This window comes from Peromyscus eremicus, chromosome X, assembly GCF_949786415.1.
Source record: "Peromyscus eremicus chromosome X, PerEre_H2_v1, whole genome shotgun sequence".
Classification (NCBI taxonomy): domain Eukaryota; kingdom Metazoa; phylum Chordata; class Mammalia; order Rodentia; family Cricetidae; genus Peromyscus; species Peromyscus eremicus.
The window spans coordinates 92,804,054-92,826,528 of NC_081439.1; the positions used below are offsets into that span (position 1 = coordinate 92,804,054).

General features: G+C 39.4%; 1 protein-coding gene across 1 annotated transcript in view; it reads right to left on the reverse strand.

The window, feature by feature from the left end:
• The window catches only part of Lhfpl1 (LHFPL tetraspan subfamily member 1), a 40,002-nt gene extending 18,209 nt beyond the window's left edge, over nt 1-21,793 (reverse strand). Inside the window, exons 1-2 of the mRNA XM_059251327.1 lie at nt 21,201-21,793; nt 7,612-7,710 (exon numbers count right to left, since the gene is read on the reverse strand). Of these exons, the coding sequence (XP_059107310.1) occupies nt 7,612-7,710; nt 21,201-21,582 (481 nt within the window). The 5' untranslated portion in view covers nt 21,583-21,793. The remainder of the gene's footprint in view (nt 1-7,611; nt 7,711-21,200) is intronic.
• Nucleotides 21,794-22,475: the final 682 nt, after the last annotated feature.

Consider the following 22,475-nt stretch of genomic DNA (forward strand, 5'->3'; position numbering starts at 1 on the left):
CAGAGGAAGAAAGATGTCTTTTGGCTCATGGTTTAATGACTGTAGCCCCTCAGATCAGGGAAGGCATAGCAGCAGGAGCTTGTTCACAGCTAGGTAGATCAGGACACAGAAACAAGAATGATGCTATTCATCTGGCTTGCTCTTTTTTTTTTTTTAAATTCTGGCCAGGACCTCAGTCTGTGGCACTGTTCTACTACATTCAGAGTGAGTTTTCCTCCCTCAGTTCAACTTCTCTGAAACACCCCCACAGATGTGTCTCCTAGGTGATTCTAAATCCAGTCAAGTTGGTAATAACAGTTAACCACCACACGTGAGAATAATTTCATTTTAAAATTGGTATCAATATAATGATAATGATGACATCACAAAGCAAATATTGACAGATTATTACACACCAAACACTGTACAGAGTATATTTCATAAGTGATTTTATATAACCCTCACAAAACCTGTATAGTAACAAGCTCACAATTATGAATGATTTTTCCCATGTCACATATTTGTGTATTTCATTGTGCTAAAAACACACCCACTTAAAAAAAAAAACTATTTCTTTTCTTCATGTTTGGTGTTTTGGCTACAGACATGTCTGTTTACCATATGTGTGCCTGGTACCCATGAAGGCCAGAAGAGGGCATTGGATCCCCAGAAACTAGAGTCATGGATGATTGTGAGCCACCATGCAGGTACTAGGAATTAAACTTAGGTCCTCTGGAAGAGCAGCCAATGCTCTTATCCACAGAGCCATTTGTCTAGCCACCCCCACTCCGAAAAGGTCACACTGCTAACTTTAAGCAATCTATGTTCAGTCATCTTCCGCACAGGTTCTGATCTTTTCCCTGCTTCCTACTGCTTCTGATGTCAATTCAAGCAAGACTAGGAGAAGGATAGCTGCAGGGAGGGAGATAAATACATTATCTTAGCATTAGACTTTTTAGACATTCATCTTTGTGGAATCAGTTCCATGAACTCTTCATTTAATGGCAAGAGTCCAAATAATAGCAAACCAAACACTTTTCTCAGCTTTCATTTAATTGATAAAATTAAAGATAAGGAAAGGCATCGTACTGGACAAGGCTGTTGTTTGGAGCCTTTACCTGCCTTTCGTCTTCTTAGTGAATGAGTAATTTCCTCAACTCCCAGATACTGGGTCACTGCTGAGCAGCATGACAGTGTGTAGCCTGGAAGCTAGTTTCAAGTCATTAGTCACCTAAAAAACTGTCATCTGCTTTTACTAGGACTCAATAGCTATAGCAATTGATCTGGAAGGTAGATTCCACCTTATGATTCAGTGCAAATTCACAGTTAATGCTTGTTGATTTTGTGCTTTAAATATTTGATTATTTGTTTCATCTTTAATGAAGAAAAGAAGAAAGGAAGTTAGTTCCCTAAACTGCTTAACCAAAGGCATTTATGAGTAAGAGTCAGTAGAATGAGTTTAGAGCAGATATTAGAGACTATTGGAACAGCAAGGATACTGGTAGAATAGGAAACATTGCAAGATGAAATCTTAGAAGCAGGAAAGGCAGTGGGCAGGGCTCAAATGTAAATGAAGAGCTTTGACATTCCTTTGCATTTGTGTAGCGATTTTTGTTTTGTATTTTGTTTAGTTTGATTGATTTTTGAGATATTGTCTCCCTCTGTAATGCAGGACTACCTGGAATTCACAGTGTTCCTGCTCCTTCTACTTAAGTACTGGAATTGTATGTACACACCACTATACTTAGCTTGCAATCGCATGCTTTAGTCTTTAGGAGCTGTTCTTATACAACTCTTCTCTAATCATTTATCAGAGCCACCCCTAAATCCATCCATCACTTACTTTTAGGAAGGAAGACTGAGATAAGTAAGGCATAAGTAGATTTTCCAAAAGACCAAAGTAAGTTCCAGAAAGACTGTATTTGTATGAAATTATAATATATAGAGCATAAAAATTTATGTGTCTCTTTTTTAATGAAGTCTCTATCAGTACAATTTGGGTGTAAGTCCCATCCATGGGTATAAGATCCCAATAAATAGCCATTCTACTTGAAACCTCTTCCAGAATCCATTGGATATATCCCCTTTGGTTATTTGTTTTTCTTTGGTTATACTATAGAGTGACAAGAGACTGAGTTTGAAAGTAGGGTTGGAGAGACATAATTCAGAAATGGGTACTTTCCATATTTTGGATAACTATTAATAAAAGCAATGAATTCTCAAGTGTCTCAATATATACCTTCACCAATATAGAGGAAAAATGGCCATGGTGCTGTGTACAGGACAGTGGATTAGAAACTAAACTCTAGGCCGGGCGGTGGTGGCTCACGCCTTTAATCCCAGCACTCGGGAGGCAGAGGCAGGAGGATCTCTGTGAGTTCGAGGCCAGACTGGGCTACCAAGTGAGTCCCAGGAAAGGTGCAAAGCTACACAGAGAAACCTTGTCTCGAAAAACAAAAAAAAAAAAAAGAAAAAAGAAAGAAACTAAACTCTAGTCAGTGTTTTGCCGTTATATTCCTGAATAACTTTACATAAATCACTGTACCTCTTCATGTCCCAGGGTTACGTCATTATACAACAGCATGGTATGATCATGTATGTATACATTTTCCTTGTTTGTTTATTGTCATTAAAGTTTACTGAAATTTTGTTGTCATAAGAGATTTTAAAACAAACACAAATAATGAAAAGTAAACCAAAGTGGTATTATTTATACTTTAATATGACCATCTTCCTAAGATACTAAAAATGTAAGCAAAAAAATACCAAAATAAATAAGCTAGCACTTTCCTTTCCATTTATATCTCAAGTCATCTTCACACCCTACTGTAAATCTCACTGTCTTCACAAACCAATGCTGTGTATCATTTAGACTATGAGAATATGTAGTGATATGATTCATCTATAGATGCTACAGAACTTACCTAAGTATTAAGTGTTATGATAGCAGTCTTTTAATGAAAAAGAGCTATGTTCCATTAGAAGTATTTGGATTGTTTAAGTTCTTACTGGGAGCTCTTTGGTTAGTGGTAGGATTTCATATCTACCTCCGTTCATACAGAGAACAAGAGCCTGCAGAATTCTCAGCTATAAATGAACCATTTATACTATATCCCCTTCTCACAAGGCTTAGGGATCCTTGCAGAAAGGGGATGGGAGACGATAGGATCTAGCATCAGATAATGAACACAAAGAACTCACGATGATTATGACAATATACACAAGTTCTATGCAAACAATAAGGCTGCTATGGTCTGGGTATTGTTTGTCCCCAGAAAATCATGTACTAGAAGCATGGTCCCCAGGATCAGTATTGAGAACCTTTAAGAGATGAGTCTTAGTAGGTCCTGAGAGCTCCACTGCCATAAATGGATGAATGATGTTTCAAAGGACTTTTTCAGACCTTCCAAGAGTAGATTGGTTCCCAAGAAAAAGCAAGCTGTCATTAATGAGCAATCTTTGCTCCCTTGTGTCCTTGTAGGTATACATGACCCTTCTGCACATATCCAATTCCTTTTCTGCTTCTCTGCCATGTCTTGATACACTCAGAGACTGATGTTATACCAAATTGAATCTTTGGTCTTTATACATTACCCAGGAATGGATGATCTGCTATAGCAACACAAAATAGTCTAAGACACAGGCTAATAATCCTTTCCTAGCAGAATGATGCAAAGATGTAAAGGGTAGTTATGTGGCTAGTAAATGCCACATAGGAGTTTGTATTTGCCAAGTTTATGTGTTGAGAATTTCCAAGACTTTGACTTAACTTTTCTTTTCGCTCCTTTTCCATAGCTAAACAGAGCTTGTAAAAGTAACCCCACCTGTTTGTAAATCTCATCCTCAGAAGGTGATAGTCATTATTATCACAATTATTTATCCTTATAACTGTATTCTATATGTGCTAAGAGCTCCCAATTTCTAAACTTGAGACTGGATTCCTCAGTGAGGTTCAGACCACTTGCTTGACATTAGCATTTAGGCTACACGGAGACATCTCACAAACATCTGAACTGAGTTTCCGTTTTTCCTCTTCCTATTCCAACCATAGCTATTTCTCCTCTTGTCTTTCCACTTCTTGTCTTCTTTTACCCACACCAAACCTACTACCTTCTACAACTGATTGAGCATTTTAAAATACATAGCTGTCCCTCACTATCTACTGGAGATTGGGTCTATTATAGCTGCATAAGAATTACATATTCATTATGTATATTTCAATCATTTCTAGATTGTTTATATAATACAATGTCAATTTTATGTGAACAGTTGCTGTACTGCATTATATATAGATAAATGACCAAAAATGTACATTTGTAGTACAAGTACAATTTTTATCAAATTTAATTTTCCATAGTTGGTTGAATCAAAAAATACAAAACTTAACCTGAGGATAAAAGGGACAACTGTGTTTTTCATCTAAAAAATTTCATATATGAGTACTGTATTTCTACCATCTCCCCCTCCCTCTCCTTCTTCCAAGTCTTCCACCATACACTTCCATCGAATTCATGATCTCCTTTTTAAATTTTTATTGTTTCATGCATTCTTATGTGTATACATACATACATACATGCATATATATGAATTAATATATAAACACAACCTCCCAAGTTCATTTAGCATTGCTCATATATGTATATTTTGGGGGCTGATTACCACTTGGGACTGGATAACCTACTGAGGGCTCATCCTGAAAGAAGATGGATCCTCCCTCTTTCAGCAGCTGTTCATCACCTACAGCTCTTCATCTAGGGATAGGGCCTTGTGAGATTTCCTCTCTCTATGCCAGCATGTCAACTCTATTTGTAACCAGTGGACTTTATTCAGATAGCTGATACCTGTTCTTTCATTTCTTCCTAGTATAAGACTATCCTCCCCTCTGGCATTTTCCACTCTTGCCACCACCTCCAAAGGTATTCTCTGCAACTCTGTCAGAAGAACCTTCTAGATTGGAAGTCACATCTTGTCTCTCTCCTTCACAAAATCCTGCAACGGCTTCCCAAAGCCCTGTAAAGTCAGATTGCTGCTCACAATCCTTCAGTTGTCTGTTACATTTCTTGTCACTCAGCTTCAGCAACATGTCTCTTGCAGTTCTCCACCAGCTAAGTCATCCCCACTTCATAGAATATTGTCTTTTTCTGTGTGTAGAACTCTCTTCTTCCTGAAATTACCCAGTTAATACTACTAATCTCTCAGTTTCCTTCTAAAGAAACCATACTTTGTTAGGGAGGTCTTCTGTAATCTTTCCTCAGTTGATGTAAGAATGTTCTCTATTATTCTTTCTCACAGAAACTGTCTTTCTCATCACAGCATCGACAACACTATCATTTGGCATGACAATAGTCCCTGTCCCTTTAAGAACAGATGCAATACATTTGGATCCTAGCCTGAGAACACAAGGGTGTGAGGTTAGGAAACTTGGACTAGGTGATCAGTTTCTGGGCCTTTGGTTCCTCGTCTTTGAATTGAAGAGGTGAGACTAGATTTGTTCATACAAAAAGTATCATTTGATTATGAAAAAAAGATAAAGTCTCTTTTATCACAGAGCTTCCATTCTATTAAGGATAACAGGTGGTCAAATAAGAAGACCAAGTAACTACATGTTATGGGCTACAAAGGAAATCGATAAATAAATATATCGCAGTAAAGGACCTTCAAGGTTGTGAGGTGTGTGTGTGTGTGTGTGTGTGTGTGTGTGTGTGTGTGTGTGTGTTTATGGTATATGCATGTGGAAAGGTGCATCCATGTAGGGGTGTAAATATGTGCTAATATGTGTTGTGTTCAGAAGTTGATGATTGGAGTGTCTTCCTCAATCATTCTCCATCTGATTTTTCTTGAAACAGTGTTTCTTCACTGAATCTGGAGCTCACCCATTAGCTGAGAACACTGCCCAGTGAGCTCAAAAGATCTGTCTCCATGTGTTCTCCACAGTACTGGAGTTGCAGATGTGCATGGCTATGCCCAGATTTCTACATGTTTGTTGTGGATCTGAACTTAGGTTCTCAGGCTTGCATGGCAAGCACATCATCCATTGAGTCACCTCCTACATCAGTGGAGAATAATAATAAACAACAGCCTAAACCAAATAATATAGCTAAATCTCTTTTTGTTCAAATAGCCTATGATAGTCTATGATTCTATGTAAAAATATGCTAAATTTTCCAAGTACTGTAAAGGGAGTTGATGCTTCATTAAAACTGATACTCAGGTCTTTGTTTATTTGATGAAAGGATATGAAAGTCTTTTTTTTTTACATTTTTCTCAGAATAATACTAGTATATAAAAGCAAACTCAGAGTTGTCTGAAGAATAAAATATAATAATAAATATAAAGTTCATAGTACAATCACCATTTTGGGTACATATAACGTTTAAAACCTGTAAATTACAGATAATAGTTACCTCTGCTGGAGATATGGAAAGATGTAATTAGGGCAGGATATGTAAAAATAAAACAATTCTGTTTTAAGCGTTTTTCCTTTTGTTGTTATTTATTTACTATTTAAAGTAATAGGTTTCATTGTGACATTTTCTAATATATATATGTCAATATACTTAGTACTGAATCTCCTCATCTGCTCTCTTCCTACCCCTTCCGTCTGTAAGTCCTCCTCCCCTCTGCCAGTCTTTCTGGCCCCTGCTTTCATGTTACAAACATCCCGTTATCTTTTCTTGTTCTTTTTTCATTCCTTGTAGACCTCCTTCTCTCCTCTCAAAATCCTCTTCTTAGTATTATGTTCTATTCACATAGACATCGTAACACCTCAATCTAAATCTAAGTTCTGCATGAGGGAAAAATATATGATATGTGTCTTTGTAAGTTTGGCTTATTCCACTTAACATAATTATCTCAGGTTTCATTCATTTTCCTGCAAATGTCAAAATTTTGTTCTGTTTTCATAGCTGAAAAATTCCATTGTTTTTCCATGTCATATTTTCTTTGTTTTGATCTACATATTCATTTTGTCCCTCATTTTCACTATTTATTCATATGTTGATGGATATTAGGCTGATGCCATTTCTTCTCTATTGGGAATCATGCAACAATAAACATATATAGACTTGAATTAAATCGTGGTTCTATTAACTAAAAGCTCTATGCCCGTGTGCAAGTTAAGAACTACCTTCACCTATTTCCTCTTTGCTGTCCCCACTGGTTATATAAGAAATTCTCAAAAGCATTTTAATTGTTATTAACATTGCTTTTATTCTCCTCTACCCACACAAAGGTAAACTAGAAAAGAATATGAATTCTGAGAATAAATCTCTCATTTTCTGTCTCATTCTTTTATATTCCTTCTCAGGTAAATGATAGAAAATAACACACACCAAAACTTTGTCTGTGTGCCAAATACGTAAAAAAAAAATTGTAGTTAGTTTCTCTACACTGGCCAAAAGATGCTGGATAAAAATGTATAAAGAACATAGAGAGAGAATTAACGAAACAGAATTTTTAAAGGCAATCCCTATAATTTTAAAGGGGCAAAGGAACTCAGACAAACCCATGGCCATCTATAAGCCTGACAGATATAGTCAAGTGCCACTAGTCACAGAGGACTCTCCAAGACATAGACATTTGAAGACAGTTTTCCCATAAACCATCAGTGCAATTCATGCCATACCACCTTACCTAACTGAAACTGATTGGAGACATTTCCGCATGTTTGCATTACCTCCGGGCTGTTCCATCCTAAAGGATATAATGCACAGCCTGAGCTTATCAGCAGCCCTGGAAAGAAAAATACACACACACACAGGTAGGAAAATAGAGCAGTTTTCTGTCATCCTAACATCTTCCCTGGACTGCTTCACATTAAATTCTGCCTCCCCCCATTCAAGCCTGACACTCACCTCTAAAATGCTGCATTTCTATTATAGTGTCAGTTCACAGGAATACTGTGTCATTCCATAGGTAGTGGAGTGTGATGATAGATAGATAGATAGATAGATAGATAGATAGATAGATAGATAGATAGATAGATGATAGATAAGTAGACAACTCATAAAGAGAATGGTATATCAATTTAATTTAAGATAGGTCAATATTACTCTTGAAGCCACTTTTTCTTTGTTGATCACACAAGGTCTCACTATGAGTCCTATTCTGGCACCAAACTCTCTCTGAAGCTACCCAGCAGAGCTACAAACTGCATACATGTTACAGATGCTTCACGTGGTAAACAGGGTACTATACTCTCTCTTCTTCAAAACAATTATTTCAACCAAACCCCAAGCCTTCTTTGGCTTCTATGCCCCTGTAATGATTAACTTTGACTGTCAACTTGGTAGGATTTAGAGTCACCTAAAAGACACACCTTTGGGCATGTCTGTGTGACCCTTTCCAGGGAGGTTTAATTGAGATGGCAAGAACTATGTTGGATGTAGATCATGCTGGTAATTCTGTGCCTTGGTGTGCTGGATGGAACAAAGAGGAGAAAGTGTGGGCAGCCGCGTTCATTACCTTCTGCTTCCTGACTGCAGATACAATGTGACCTCACACTCCAGCCACCACTTCTAGGGAAGTTCTCAGTGCCACAGCTTCTAATTGTGAGCTGAAATAAACTTCCTTAAGGTTTTGTAAGTTATTTCTTTACAGAAACAAGAAAAGGAATTAACAAAGCCCCATTCAGTCATCTCCCATTGGCTTAGGCCTTTTGGTCATTATAGGGAAATGCTGTGGAACTTTAATAAAAACCTTACTCTTCATACCACAGCTATAAGTCTGGGTTAACTTGCCACCATCATGTCCTAGGAGCACCAGACTCACATTTTATAACCCACAACCCTACCAGGCCTTTGGCTGCAGTAATTTGGAAAAAACATTGGCACCTGACACTAAATGAAATCCAATTCATTGGCTGGCTAGTAATGTGTATCTCCATAGCCAGACCTCAAGAAATAAGCAGCACCAGATTTTGACTTCTGAAACTTGGAATTAACATATAGTGATGCATAGTGGTAATCTATGACCCTAAGGTAGGAGCATTATGGTTCAGGCTGGGTTACTTGGCACGTTCAAGGGACTAGCCTGACAACTTATGGAGATCCTGTCCTGAAGTAAAAAGAAGGGACAAATAGGCAAGAAAAAAACAAACCAAACATGGCACTGTGTAGCACGAATCTTAAAAGGTCTTATTAATAAAAACAAACCCAGAGCCAGGTATTGGGGTGAACTCTGAAAGATCAGAAAAACAGAACAAGCCACATCCAACCTCACTTTGCCAATTCCTCAGCTGATCTTGTTTCCTCAAACTGGAAGCCTCCGTGTCCTCATCCAAATGGATCTCAGCTGAACTGCTGCTCAAAGCCTAAAAGCTTAACAAGCCTCTAGTTCCTGGTCCTCATGCCTTATATACCTTTCTGCTTTCTGCCATTACTTCCTGGGATTAAAGGCATGTGTCACTATGCCTGGCTGTTTCCAGTGTAGCTTTGAACTCACAGAGATCCTGATGAAGCTCTGCTTCCAGAATGCTAGGAATAAAGGTGTGTGTGCCACCGTTTTCTGGCCTCTATGTCTATCTAGTGGCTGTTCTGTCCTCTGACCCCAGATAAGTTTATTAGGGTGCACAATATATTGGGAAACACAATATCACTGCAGCACCGCTGACGTAATTCACAGATAGCACAGACATTGGAACAAAACAAAGCCCAAGAGATGGGATCAAGTCTCTGTGACACTAAAACCACAATTTATCATTGAAATCTGAGGAAGTTAAGCAAAGCAATTGGTAGAACAAGTGACTAGGCAGAATAGTGACATGAATGAGATACATAATGAAACAAATGCCTTACTGTCCATAAAATTGAAAACATAGAAAGCAGAAGCTGTTTCCTTTTGATAGGTGTCTGCTCCCAATTTCCTAATGGTATGTATATTCTCCTTTTCCACCGAGAAGACTCAAGTGAATCTGTACTATTTTCCACCGAAGTGGCCTGATTTCAAGAACATTGTACTTGGATGCCACACCTAAGGGACAAGGAAAGGACACCTGTCAAGAACGTGCTGACAGGAAGACATGGGAGCAGTGTGCCATCAGTGATGAGTGAATGGTAAACTTGCAAGTCCTAAGGCCTGGTGTCAGCCAGACAGTGAAAGTAAGGCCATCCCATGAAATTTTGCCCTTATTTTCACTTTTAATTCTTTGCTCATAAATACCCTAAGGAGTTCAAGAAGCCCACTTTCCCTGAAGAAGGTCTCAGTTTGAGCAAGTGAGTTTGTCAGACATCTGACAATCAGCTTTTCTCCATCCCCAGCGAGGCTACAGGAGAAATGAAGTATCTTAATTATAGCAAAAAGGGTTTAAATATGGAAAGAAGAAGAACTTTCCTGACTGACAGTGAGAAGAAGTTTGGAAACTAAAGAAAGGTCCAATTAAGGCTTGAATCTCCCTTCAATGGAAAGCTTAAAATGAGAACTCATTCATATCTGTCTTGTAGTCTATCAGGAAATGAAAGTGGTCACTCAGAGACTTTTCTAGACTTTGGAATTTATCCAGTAGCAATTGAACAATACCCTTCCTTTTCACCCTAGCTGAACTGAAATGCTGTAATATGAGACAGTTCAGAGTACCCACAATAGGTAGAGACAAAAGTGGAAAGGAAAATTGAGTCCTTTCTTGTTGCCATAGAAATAGTTACTAAAGACAGAGAAGTTGGGGGTAGTGGCTCTTGCTAATCCTAGCACTTTAGAGTCTGAGACAGGAAGGTCATCAAGACTATGTAGCTTGGGCTACATAGGAAGTTCTAGGCTAGCCTTAGCTACAATATAAGGTCCTATCTCAATGAAAACAGAGACAAAAAAGAAAGAAGGGAAGGGAAGGGAAGGGAAGGGAAGGGAAGGGAAGGGAAGGGAAGGGAAGGGAAGGGAAGGGAAGGGAAGGGAAGGGAAGGGAAGGAAGACAAGCAGACAGGAAGACAGGCAAACAAAGAGAGAAAAGAAAGACAAACAAGGTTTTCCCAGACTCTCTAAGGGTAGCCTTCTGAAGGAATTTTCTCAGCTGGGTTGGGAGATAATTCTGGATATCTGGTGTAGTCAGTAGCATCTTTTCTATTCTAAAACATTATGTTTACTTTTAAATTTTCTCTGTATTTTTAATTTTGAGAATTTCATATATGAGCACTATATTGGCATAATCTCCCTCCTCACTCTCTACCCTCCAACTCCTCCTGTCATAGAATCCTGCATGGAAAAAGACCTTTAGATATTATGTCTGCATTCACAAGATTGTGCAGCTAGTCATTGGCAAGTTGCTTCTAATCAAAAAATCATCAATCATTACAGGCTCTATTGTTCCAGAGTTCAATTTTCAAGAGTGACTACCTTTTGGGAAGACAAGCTCTACCAGGCCTTAGGAATTTTGCAAGCATGAGATCTGGACACACAGCAAAACATGACACCTTAAGAGAACAAGTTCTGGAATCTGTCTAGACCTCAGTTCAAAGTCCTGACCTCAGACAAGCTACTTGATTTCCCTCAGACAAGCTACCTCATTTCCCTCAATTTTAAAATGGAAATAATAACAGTACTATATCCTATGCAGATATTTCAATAGCCAACAAGATTAATAAATATCAAGTGACAGACATTTAAAATACTCAACTAAGATTTGTTATTATTAAACAGCTGCTTTTCTCCATGGCTCCTCTCCCAATTTCTGACCATATTCCTCTGTTATTTCTCCCTCACTTTGTCTTCATAACAAGCAGCTGAAAAGCCAAAAGTTGAACAGTAATCCATTCAAAAGCTGCCAAATTGAATTTGTTATTTTGCAGTTTTGCAGTGGTATCTAGTGACAGACCAGGGGTCTCTGTGAGGCGTAGGTCCTGTCCCAACACACAAACAAACATGCTCTACTCAAACTACTCCCCCAATGCTCATCTCTCATACTGTCTTTTAGATGGTAAGTACAAGAGAGTGTAAACACACTTCATGTACATTTTGACTTGTTATTGACACTGTCTCAATACATTTTATTGTAGCTGGAAAATTTTGTCCCGGGGAGACACATTAAAAAGAAAAAATGAAATCACAGAGTAATTCTTCCTCAGTTAGATTTGTCCCCAACAGTTCTCCTTCTCTATTTGGGATTGTAACTAGCAACAGGGAAGTCATTTGCCAGTGCTGAAACCTGGAACTTTCCAAGACAGTGGCAAGAGATGAAAAATGTACATTTGATAATTTTTGTTTTATTGCTTTTTGTTTGTTTGTTTTGATTGGCTTTTCTTTCTTTTGAGGTTTATTTGAGAGAGAGAAAAAGAACATGAAGTTGAGTGGGTAGGGAGTTGGGGAGGATCTAGGAGGCATTGGGGAAGGGGAAAGAATATGATCAAAATATGTTGTATGTAGATTTTAAAATAGTAATTTAAGTGAAAAAAATATAAATAAACAATGTATAAAATGTGTAGTTGGATATATACAGAAAGGACTCTAAATCAGCATACCACAGAGACACCTGCACACCCGTGGTTAGCTGCAGAACTTCACAGTAGCTACGATGTGAAACCAGTTTAGATGTTTATCAGTAGATGAATGGATGAAGAAAACATAGCACATATATACACAACGGGATTTTATCCGGTCATGAAGAAAAACAGAATCATGAGACTTGAATGAAAATGGAAGTGCATATCATTAGGGTAAGCCAAATGAACTAGACTCAGAAACACAAATACAGTTTTTCTTCATATGAGGTACCTAATTTTTTAAATGTAGGGCAACATGTAGGTGGGCATCTATGTGGGGGAAGGAAAGAGTCTAAAGATAGAAAGGAGAGACAAGACAGGGAAGAGTATGAAAATCACCATAGTGAAACCCATTATTTTTCATGCTATTTTATATAAAGTAACATTAAAGTTATTAGCAGAAAAATGTAGATTCTTGGGTTTTATCACCAGGTGTTTAGATGCAGACTAGGAATATGCATTATTAAAACTCCCTGTGATGTAGATGTACCTGCTTCTGGTATCAACACTAAAGAAAAATGCAATCATAATTGCAAAAGCAGGTGATCTGATGGCAGGGGAAAAACCTAGTTTAAAATCCTATTCCTGCCACATACGAGTTGTAGCTCTGGTTGACATTACCACAGTGTGTTCTTGCTAACTCCTACTTTTAATGTCTTTCTAACCATTAGACATCTACCCCTACTAGTGGCTCATGCCTTTCATCCCAGCACTCAGTAGGCAGAGGCAAATGGATCTCTATGAGTTCTAGGCCATCCTGTTCTACATAGCAAGTTCCAGGCCAGTAAGGACTATGTACTGATAACCTATCAAAAAGAGGAAGGAGGAGGAAGAGGGAGGCAGAAAGAAGGAAAAAGAAAGCGGGAAGAAGAAGAAAGAAGGAAGAGGGAGGAAAGAGAAAGAAGGAGGAGACAGGACAAAGGAGGAAGGAGGAGGAAGAAGAAGGAAGAGGGAGGAAGAAGAAAAAGAGAGGAGGGAGGAAGAAGGAAAAGGGAGGAGGGAGGAAGAAGGAAGAGGGAGGAGGGAGGAAGAGGGAGAAGGGAGGAAGAAGGAGGAGGGAGGAAGAAGGAAAAGGGAGAAGAAGGGAGGAGGGAGGAAGAAGAAAAATGGAGGACGAAGAAGGAAGAGGGAGGAGGGAGGAAGAAAGAAGAGGCAGGAGGGAGGCAAAAGGAAGAGGGAGAAGGAAAAGGGAAGAGGGAGGAGGGAGGAAGAAGGAAGAGGGAGGAGGGGGAAGAAGGAAGAGGGAAGAAGGAGGAGGGAGGAAAAAGGAAAAGGAAGGAGGGAGGAAGAAGGAAGAAGAAAGAAGTCGTCTATTCCAACTTAATTTCACTTGCCACTAAGAAGGCAAAGAACAGCTTTTGTTTTCCTTCCTGTCTCCTTCTGGGAGAGCAGATGTCCAATGCACCACCATCACACCATCTCATGTCTCTTCACCTGTTCCCCTTCTAATATAGCGGCTAACACAAAACCAAATGTATTACTGTACATTTGTATTACTTTACTGTACTGTTTGAATTCCCTGCACTGACCACACAGAGGCCTGGGTTGATCAGCTTCAGAAATTGTAGCAACCTCCACATCGTAACAAACCCTCTAAGGAGGTAAATAATCTCAAACAACATGAAACCCTCCCTTTAACTTAGGTACTTCTGTCCTAGACCCTCAGTCACCCAGAATGATCATTTTCCATAGCCCAACAGCTGTACAACCCTCCCTCCAGCACATATCCCCAATAGGTTTGTGCCTGGCAGTATTAGCCTTCTCACTGGGTATTACAAACCTGCTTTCTCCGGCGTCCTCCTCATCCATAACTGAGCAGCCATTTTGTTAACTCCCCACCACCACCACCAAGTTCCCTGCCTTTCTAACCCAGATTGTTAGGTATGCTTGAATGTACTATCCTAAACAAAAGCATAGTAAGTGCTAAAGGTTTTTAACTTGTTAGCTCATTTCTCTCACAAAAATCTCAAGTGAAAAGTAACTCTGAGAAATATACAAGGCTGCATGCACTCTGAGTATATCTGTTTCCCTTCTAGTTGCCTCCATTCACTTGACCTGATATTCTTTCAGAGCGATGGGATAGTTTATATCTGCTAGAGATACTGAAAAATCGATGGGAACTTCACACACAGACATTGAATTGGATGTGGCCTTTGAGCAATGAGTAAATAGTTACAGGCAGAGATAGTTACAGAAAGATGCAATTCCATGAACAGAAGTGAGACTGTTTCCTTAAACACTTTCAGTGGATTCTGGAGTCTTGCTCGGAACCTTTGCAGTGGAGACCTGGGAATGTGATTAGGGTATGTAATACGCTTCAACTACACCATACTATTATAGTTCGGGGTTGTGCATATGTTTGAAACATTTTGCAGTATACGTTTAAAAGTAAACCAGCCTGAGAGGCTGTGGCAAAAGCAGATAACCAGGGCCCTGGTCAGGACTGAAACAATCAGAAATCTGCATCAACAAACACTACAGGTACTTGGTATGCATATGGTTCATGGTCCACTCTGCAAATCAATATGCTAGCATTTATTTCTAAAATGGAAACAAGGAAAAATTAAAAATATCTATGAACCCGTGAGATGGCTCAACAGGTAGAGACATTTGATGCCAGGCCTACCAACCTCAGTTCAATGACCAGGCCCCACATAGTGGAAGGAGAGAACTAAGGGAACTGAGTTCTTTTGTCCTCTGACACACACCCACACCCCCCCCCACACACACACACACAGTGAGAGAGAGAGAGAGAGAGAGAGAGAGAGAGAGAGAGAGAGAGAGAGAGAGAGAGAGAATAAATAGAGTGTAAAAAGTACTTTCAGAGCCCAAAGTGGAAGTTAAAAAAAATCTAACTTAGTTTGCTGCTTGGCTGTTGGCTGGTAGGTAAACCTCCTTGACTATTATTTTACAAACACAAGGCAACTTTTAAAATCCTTTCTCAGCGGGCTGGAGAGATGGCTCAGCGGTTAAGAGCACTGGCTGTTCTTCCAGAGGTCCTGAGTTCAATTCCCAGCAACCACATGGTGGCTCACAACCATCCGTAATGAGATCTGGTGCCCTCTTCTGGCCTGCAGGTGTATATGCAGACAGAACACTGTATACATAATAAATAAATACTTTAAAAAAATCCTTTCTCAGCATAGGAGGAATAAATTGCATGAAGTCTGGTAAAACATCAGAAGGAATTCATAATTTCAAGAAACGAAAAGTGGCTTTTTTTTCATTGATATGGAATCAGTTCAAAGATTTGCAGTTAGAATATGTTCTGATGCACTATTTATAGTAGTGTGGCAATAAGGTAACAATAAATGTAACTATACTGCTTATATGTTTCAAAATAAGTAAAATAGTGAGATTGCAATGTTTTCAACCCCAGTAACTGATAAAAATGTTTGAGATGATGGAAATGTTCATTGCCCTGATTTGGTCACTACACACAGTACACATGTATTGAAAGATAACAGTTTTCAGAAAGACAGTATCGTTCCTGAGATCAAGTTCTCTGTTATCTCTCTTCAGTGCCAACATGCATTCAGCAGGAGGCATCTAATGCTGTGGCCTTATACATAGAAATGCACTGGTGACTTGCATTTGTCTTGATGTGTAAAATTCTGTCCCTTTAACAAAAAGTATATGTCTTAGGCAATTGGTTGCTTTTGGGTTTGGGAAAGGCTCCACATTAGAGCCACTGGGGATATTTTTTAAAACACAGAGCTTTCCACCTGTTGCTGAATATATCAAAATGGGAAAAAAACTGGAGAGCTGGAGAGTTCATGTTCCTTTAAGCATTCCAGGTGATTCCAATACATTTTCTGTTCTAGAAAGATTCTTGGCTTACCTCGAGTAACCTGATCCAACATCTTACACTTTTTTTCCTGCCAAGAAGTTCCTTATATTTACTTCTCGCCTATTTTTTCTTTGTTTAGTTCTCGCTGAAGAGAAAGGATAATTCACAAACATCTTACATATGTATACACAGGGGAATGTGAATAATGATCATTTTCTTGGGGATGGAGGCCCAGCTGGTTGGAAACCTCAGCATCCCCAGTGTTGAAATAATCTCCTGGCCAGATGTTTCCTTCACTGGTTGGAACAGGGCACAGAGGTCCCAGTGGAAGACTCTCTGGACCCTAGCTTGGCCAGCTGGATTAGCTGCAGGTGGAGCAAATGGGCCCCATGGGCCCCATCAGGTCACCTTGCTGAGTATGAGTCAGGCCAGCAGCTCTTTATTTCTTCCTGTCTCCCCCACTTCCCACCGCTCATCTCTGTGGGCAGCTGCCAGACCAGGGAACAAGAGTCAGGCAGGGGGAGGAGGTATTTCTTAATGGATCCTCCATCTCTTCAGTGGTTTGGGGTCTGGCAGAGATAATCCAGACCTGAAACAAATTGGCTCCTCCCCTGATGTATTTCGGTTAATGCACTAGCTGCCGAGAAGCAGTCAGGCTTAGGGCAACAAAATCAATTTCCCCTAGCTGAACAAGAAGCGCAAATCGAACACCCACAGCTCTTTCTCTTCTTATTTATTTATTTGTTTATTTATTCTTTTATCTGTCTACTAGCCACGGAGCTCTAAATGCGGCCCATAGTTGGCTTCCTGCCATTGACGAAGCCTCTCTCAGGGTCTGACCCAAGAGCTCTGAAGAGACATAGGAGTAGTCAAATGCCAAGTGAATCCTAGAAACTCTAGTAATCCAAAATACTCTTCCCTATCCCCTTCACATGGGATACAACCTTAACAATCATCAGTCTCTATAAAGGAGACCTGGATGGCTGCTACCTGTCTAGTTACATACAGGGGAACTATAGAAGTCTAACAGTCTATTGTAATATCATTCCACTGTCAGGGGATAATCCTGATAACACACTCTTGCTCCTTTTCCCTTAAACTAGCATACAGCGTATTCTGCTTCATTCTGTTGTCTTCAAATCTAATTCATGTTGATCTTTTTAGACTATTCTCCTCCACCCCCTCCTAGCCTTAGACCCTTCCACCTCCAGTAGTCTGTTCACTCACATGGCACACATGTTCAATTGCACTCCCTCCCTCTTTCAGCACCTCTTTCCCACTCTCTCCCTTCTTGTCATCTTCTTTCATGAGATCCATGTGTATGTGATGTGTGTGTGCATGCACACAAATGTGCATATGTGCATTAAAAGCTAGGATCTGCATATGAGAAAACACTCAGTATTTGTCTCTCTGAATTTGGGCTATCTTGCTTTAACATAAATTCAAGATCCATCTATTTTTCTGAAAATTTTATTATTTCATTTTTCTGTGCAGTGGGATCATTTTTGTGTTTACATACCCATATTTTCATTATGAATTCATCTGTTGATAAGAATCTGAGCTGATTTTTTTTTCTTGCTATCATGAAGATCAGCAACAAACAAGGATGGTTATGTGTTTCTGTGGTAGAAACATAGTCCTGTAGGTATATACTCAATAATAGTATAGCTAGATCATATAGTATTTCTTATTACTAGGTTTTTTTTTTGAGAAAACTCTAAGCTTATTTCCATAGTGGTCTCAGCAGTCTGAACACCTACTAACCGTGAATAAGAGTTATTTTCCCACATCTTCATCAGCATTTATTACCATATTTTTCTTGATGGTAGGCTTTGTCAATGGGGTGAGATGGACTCCCAAATCAATTTTAATTTGCATTTTCTTCTGGCTAAGGATGCTGACTACTTTAAAATATTCATTGGCCATTTGTATTTCTTCTTTTGAGAACTTCCTGGTCATTTCATTAGGCCATTTATTGATTCACAGTTTATTTGTGTCTGTGCATGTGTTTCATTTTTTTTTTAGTAACTCCTTGTCTGAAGTATAACTGGCAAAGAATTTTCTCCCATCCTATAGGCTTTCTAATCACTCCAATGATAGTTAGTTTAGCTGTGCAGAAATTTTTTAAATTTCATCTAGTCCCATTTGCCCTTTCTAAGACTATTGTAGATGCCACTTTATTCTTGATTTTAAAGATACTCACCTAGATGTAAACACTGTAACTACATCCCTATGAACAAGGTCTTAGGGAATATAGGGTGGCAGAATTATTTGAGGCCCAAATGTGATTCACTTTTGACTTCCTTTCTTTCTTTTTTTTTTGGGGGGGGGGGTTTGAGACAGGGTTTCTCTGTGTAGCTTTGCGCCTTTTCCTGGAACTCACTTGGTAGCCCAGGCTGGCCTCGAACTCACAGAGATCCGCCTGGCTCTGCCTCCCGAGTGCTGGGATTAAAGGCGTGCGCCACCACCGCCCGGCTTGACTTCCTTTCAAGTGATACCTGTCACCTAGCCAAAGTTCTATTCCAGACATCATGGGCAGGTCAAAATCCCCATTATCATTCCACATCTTGCCACAAAATTTTTCTTCAAGTTTCTAGATCTTGTAGATGAGATCAATAAAGATGCATTATACAGAGAACCTTGAATGTTATAAAAGTCTCAGTTGGGCTCCAAAGAGGAAGCAAGCTTGGAGGAGAAGGAGCTAATAATGCAGTTTTGTAGAGGCTGTTACTACTGTCCTTCTGGTTTCTGCTACTTGCAGCCTCCTAACTTTCAGCAGGATGCTCTTAGGGATGCAAGTGGAGCTCAGTTGTCAGTCTCCTGTTAGAAGAGATGGCTGCTCAGGACATAATAGGCGTAAATAAAAGTCTAGAAAACAGCCAGACAGTGGTGGCTCACGCCTTTAATCCCAGCACTCTGGAGGCAGAGGCAGGTGGGTCTCTGTGAGTTTGAGGCCAGCCTGATCTATAGAGGTAATTCCAGGACAGCCAGGGCTACACAGAGAAACCCTGTCTCTAAAAACAAACACAAACAAACAAAAAATCTAGAAAAGAAGGAAAGATAGAAACTAACCCAAGTCTCACATGTTCACATTATCCCAGCAGAGAGCAATCACTCTCTCTCTTATTAGTCAACTTTCACTTGCTGAGGAAATATGTTCAAGGAAATGTTGGATTAACTTTAGCATGCCCACAAATATAGGTTAAAAAGTGAGTCAAAGGCTGATTTGTGATACTCATGGAACTCTCCAAGAGAAATCAAGTAACTTGTTTCTAGCAGTATTAGCAACGTGTTTGGTACCATGGCATGCAAGAGGAATCAAATTCTATGTTTGATGTCTCTAGAAAACCTTTTAGCTTAAAAAAAAGTAAAAAAAAAATTAAGACATATGAGCAAATAGAACTATAACACATATGTGAAAGGTTTATAGTGAGTCTGAGTCAAGAAGGAGCTAGAAAGCCAAGTGCTTCTCAGTGGCACTTTGTTCTGAATTTTAATAACCAAAATTTCTCTAGACATAACTAAATACCCTCTGTGGGAAAGATGAAGAACCAATTCACTCCCACCACTACTCCATTGAGAGTAACTGCTTAAATTCACTACCATCTTACTCCAAGACCACCTAAATGCAGTCAGTCATTGGAGAGAAGAATGAAATGCAGATATGAATTATATTTCCAGGGGATATATTCAATGGAAGTGAAACAGAAAAATTCATATCATTTGCTCCATGTCATAAAGCAACTGGAATCTAAGCATCCTGACCTTTCTTACCACACTGTTATACTAATAGAAATGATGTTAATGGAGTGGATGAAGACTCCAAAACTTGTAACAACAAACTTCGGCAGTAGGTTCTACAGCAGTTTTCCCAGTGCCCCATGGAAACATATGAAATAATACAAATATTCATGTACATTTACCTATCTAAATTTAGTCTTTATTCTTGGTTCAAATTTCACTAATCTCATCATCGTCTTGTAGTCTTCTAGCTTTGCATTTTGCTTTTTCTTAGAGCACGTCCAGCTACCTGCATACCAGGATGACTGCACTAAAATTAAGAGGAGCCTGAATAAAGCAAGGAACAAAATAGGGTAGGTCAGAGCCATAAGAAATCTGGGTAAATTTATTTAATGGCTACCAGATGGGGCTAGCCTTGGATATAGACCAAAAATTATTCATGTGTAGTCTGTTTGGAAAATAAATAGCCTTTTACTACTATTAGAGGTATATTTCTTTGGTGGGAATAATTGGTATTGAGCACTTGTGTATATGTTTATCTGATCATTGTCCTCTGAGATAACCACCAAAGAGAACAGTTTATATACATCACCTTTATTCAGGAGCAGTAATATTATACTGGACAATTATGCTGTTATTGGAAGGCAGAATGGATAATAGTCTTTTAAAAAATTTCTACATTCAGAAGTGTTCTGTTGCATAGACTGTAACTGTGTATTAAACTGAACTATGTAATTAAATATATTTTCTGCTTGGTATTATTTTATTGTTAATTGACATACAACTGGAAGGACTAAGGCTCTTCTCATTCTAGTTTGTAGATTTCAAATATATATAATGAAGTACTGTTGACTACAGTCTCCATATTTAGCTATAGAAACAGAATGTATTCCTCCTATGCAACTGTATTTTGATGCCTATTATTCAGTCTCTAGCACTCTACCTCTATTGATCACAGTTCTTTACTCTTCTACTTTGACATCTATTTTAGACAATATTACTAAGTGGACAACTTGTATGTGACAAAAGCAGACAAAGCTATTGATATCAGCTCTGTCTACTATCTTATTTTGCTGTGAATTCTCAATGAATTACAAAAAAAATTCTCATTCATAGCTTTGGACTCAGAGTAGAAGAGATGAGAGTGTATTTTCCCATACTGCCATATTCCCCACTTCCATCACCCCAAATCTCCACAACCTACTCAATCCCTGGGACAGTCTTACCTCCTACAAACTGTGCGGCTCCCATGCAACGCCCCATCATTCTAGAGATGAGTTCCTCCATGCAGCATCCTAGAACAGCAGCCAATGCCACCAGGAGCAGCAGAGCACAGCCGGCACCTGTCACCACTGTGCACATCTGCCATGCCAGGCTCGGTATGGCGGTGAAGCTGGCATAGCGCCCACATTCTTCCACCATGATCAGATTGTGCCCATCTCCCCTCACCGGATAGTTGCATCTCCTGAATGTGCTGAAAGATACTGGCTTTCCTAGCTGTGATCCAAACAGCCAATAAGGAAGGAAGTAACTGGCAGAACTGGCCACAGCAGTAACTAAGGACAGGAAGGCCCAGAAGGTGCCTACCAGGGTAAGGCTGCTCCTCATGGTCTCAGGTCTCTCTGAAAGGATGGGAAGATGAGATGGTTCACAGCAGCAAAAGCGACAAGTTACGATGTAGGCTCCTCTGGCCTGTTTTCATCAGGTTGGCAGGTACTGGGACTCACAGACGTGCCATGTGGCTCTTGCTTCTGGAGGAGATCATTCTCTCAAATGTCATTTGGGTCTTTGTGGGACATTGCTTTCCATCATCCTTTCCTTCTGCCTAGTTCAGAGTTCTATAGTCGCTAGGCTGCAGTGGAAGAGTCACAGAACTGAATTAGTGACTGCTATGGCAATCCAAATGGAGCCTGTTCAGTTGGCTTATTACTCTTGACACACAATATGGAACCAATCATGAGAAGAAAATCTGAGAGTTAGGCTATCCCAAGACCCCCTGGGGATTCCAGTTAAATGACATTGTGACACAGTTGTTCAGAAAATGAAGAGGAATACAAGTCACAGGTCTGCCCCTATGTTAGAGGTAAGAGGGCAGTGTAAGATGTTTCATTTTGACTTAGCGTGTCCAACAGAAATCTCAAAGTGAAACTGGTAGGATAAAATAAAAGTTGCTTAGTTTTTTACTGTATATTTATTACTGGGTCACTGCCCACACACAAACTGAATGGCAACTTGCTAACCAGCAGCGCTTATGCTTAGACTCTAACTACCAAGAAAAAATGTCCACATCCTTTGCTGTGTCCAGTTAAAAAAGCTTCTCATCTTCCAGAAACATAGAAAGATCAGGCTTTCTCTGGGGAAGGAACATATACAGAGCTGCGTGGGCCTTTCAAGATCCCCTTTGGAACAAGTAATCTCAGATTCAGGATACTGCCTTTCCAGTGCTAGTAGCCTCAGCCCAGCTCACAAATGGCTTTCCCAGACTCTGCTGTCAAAAATCA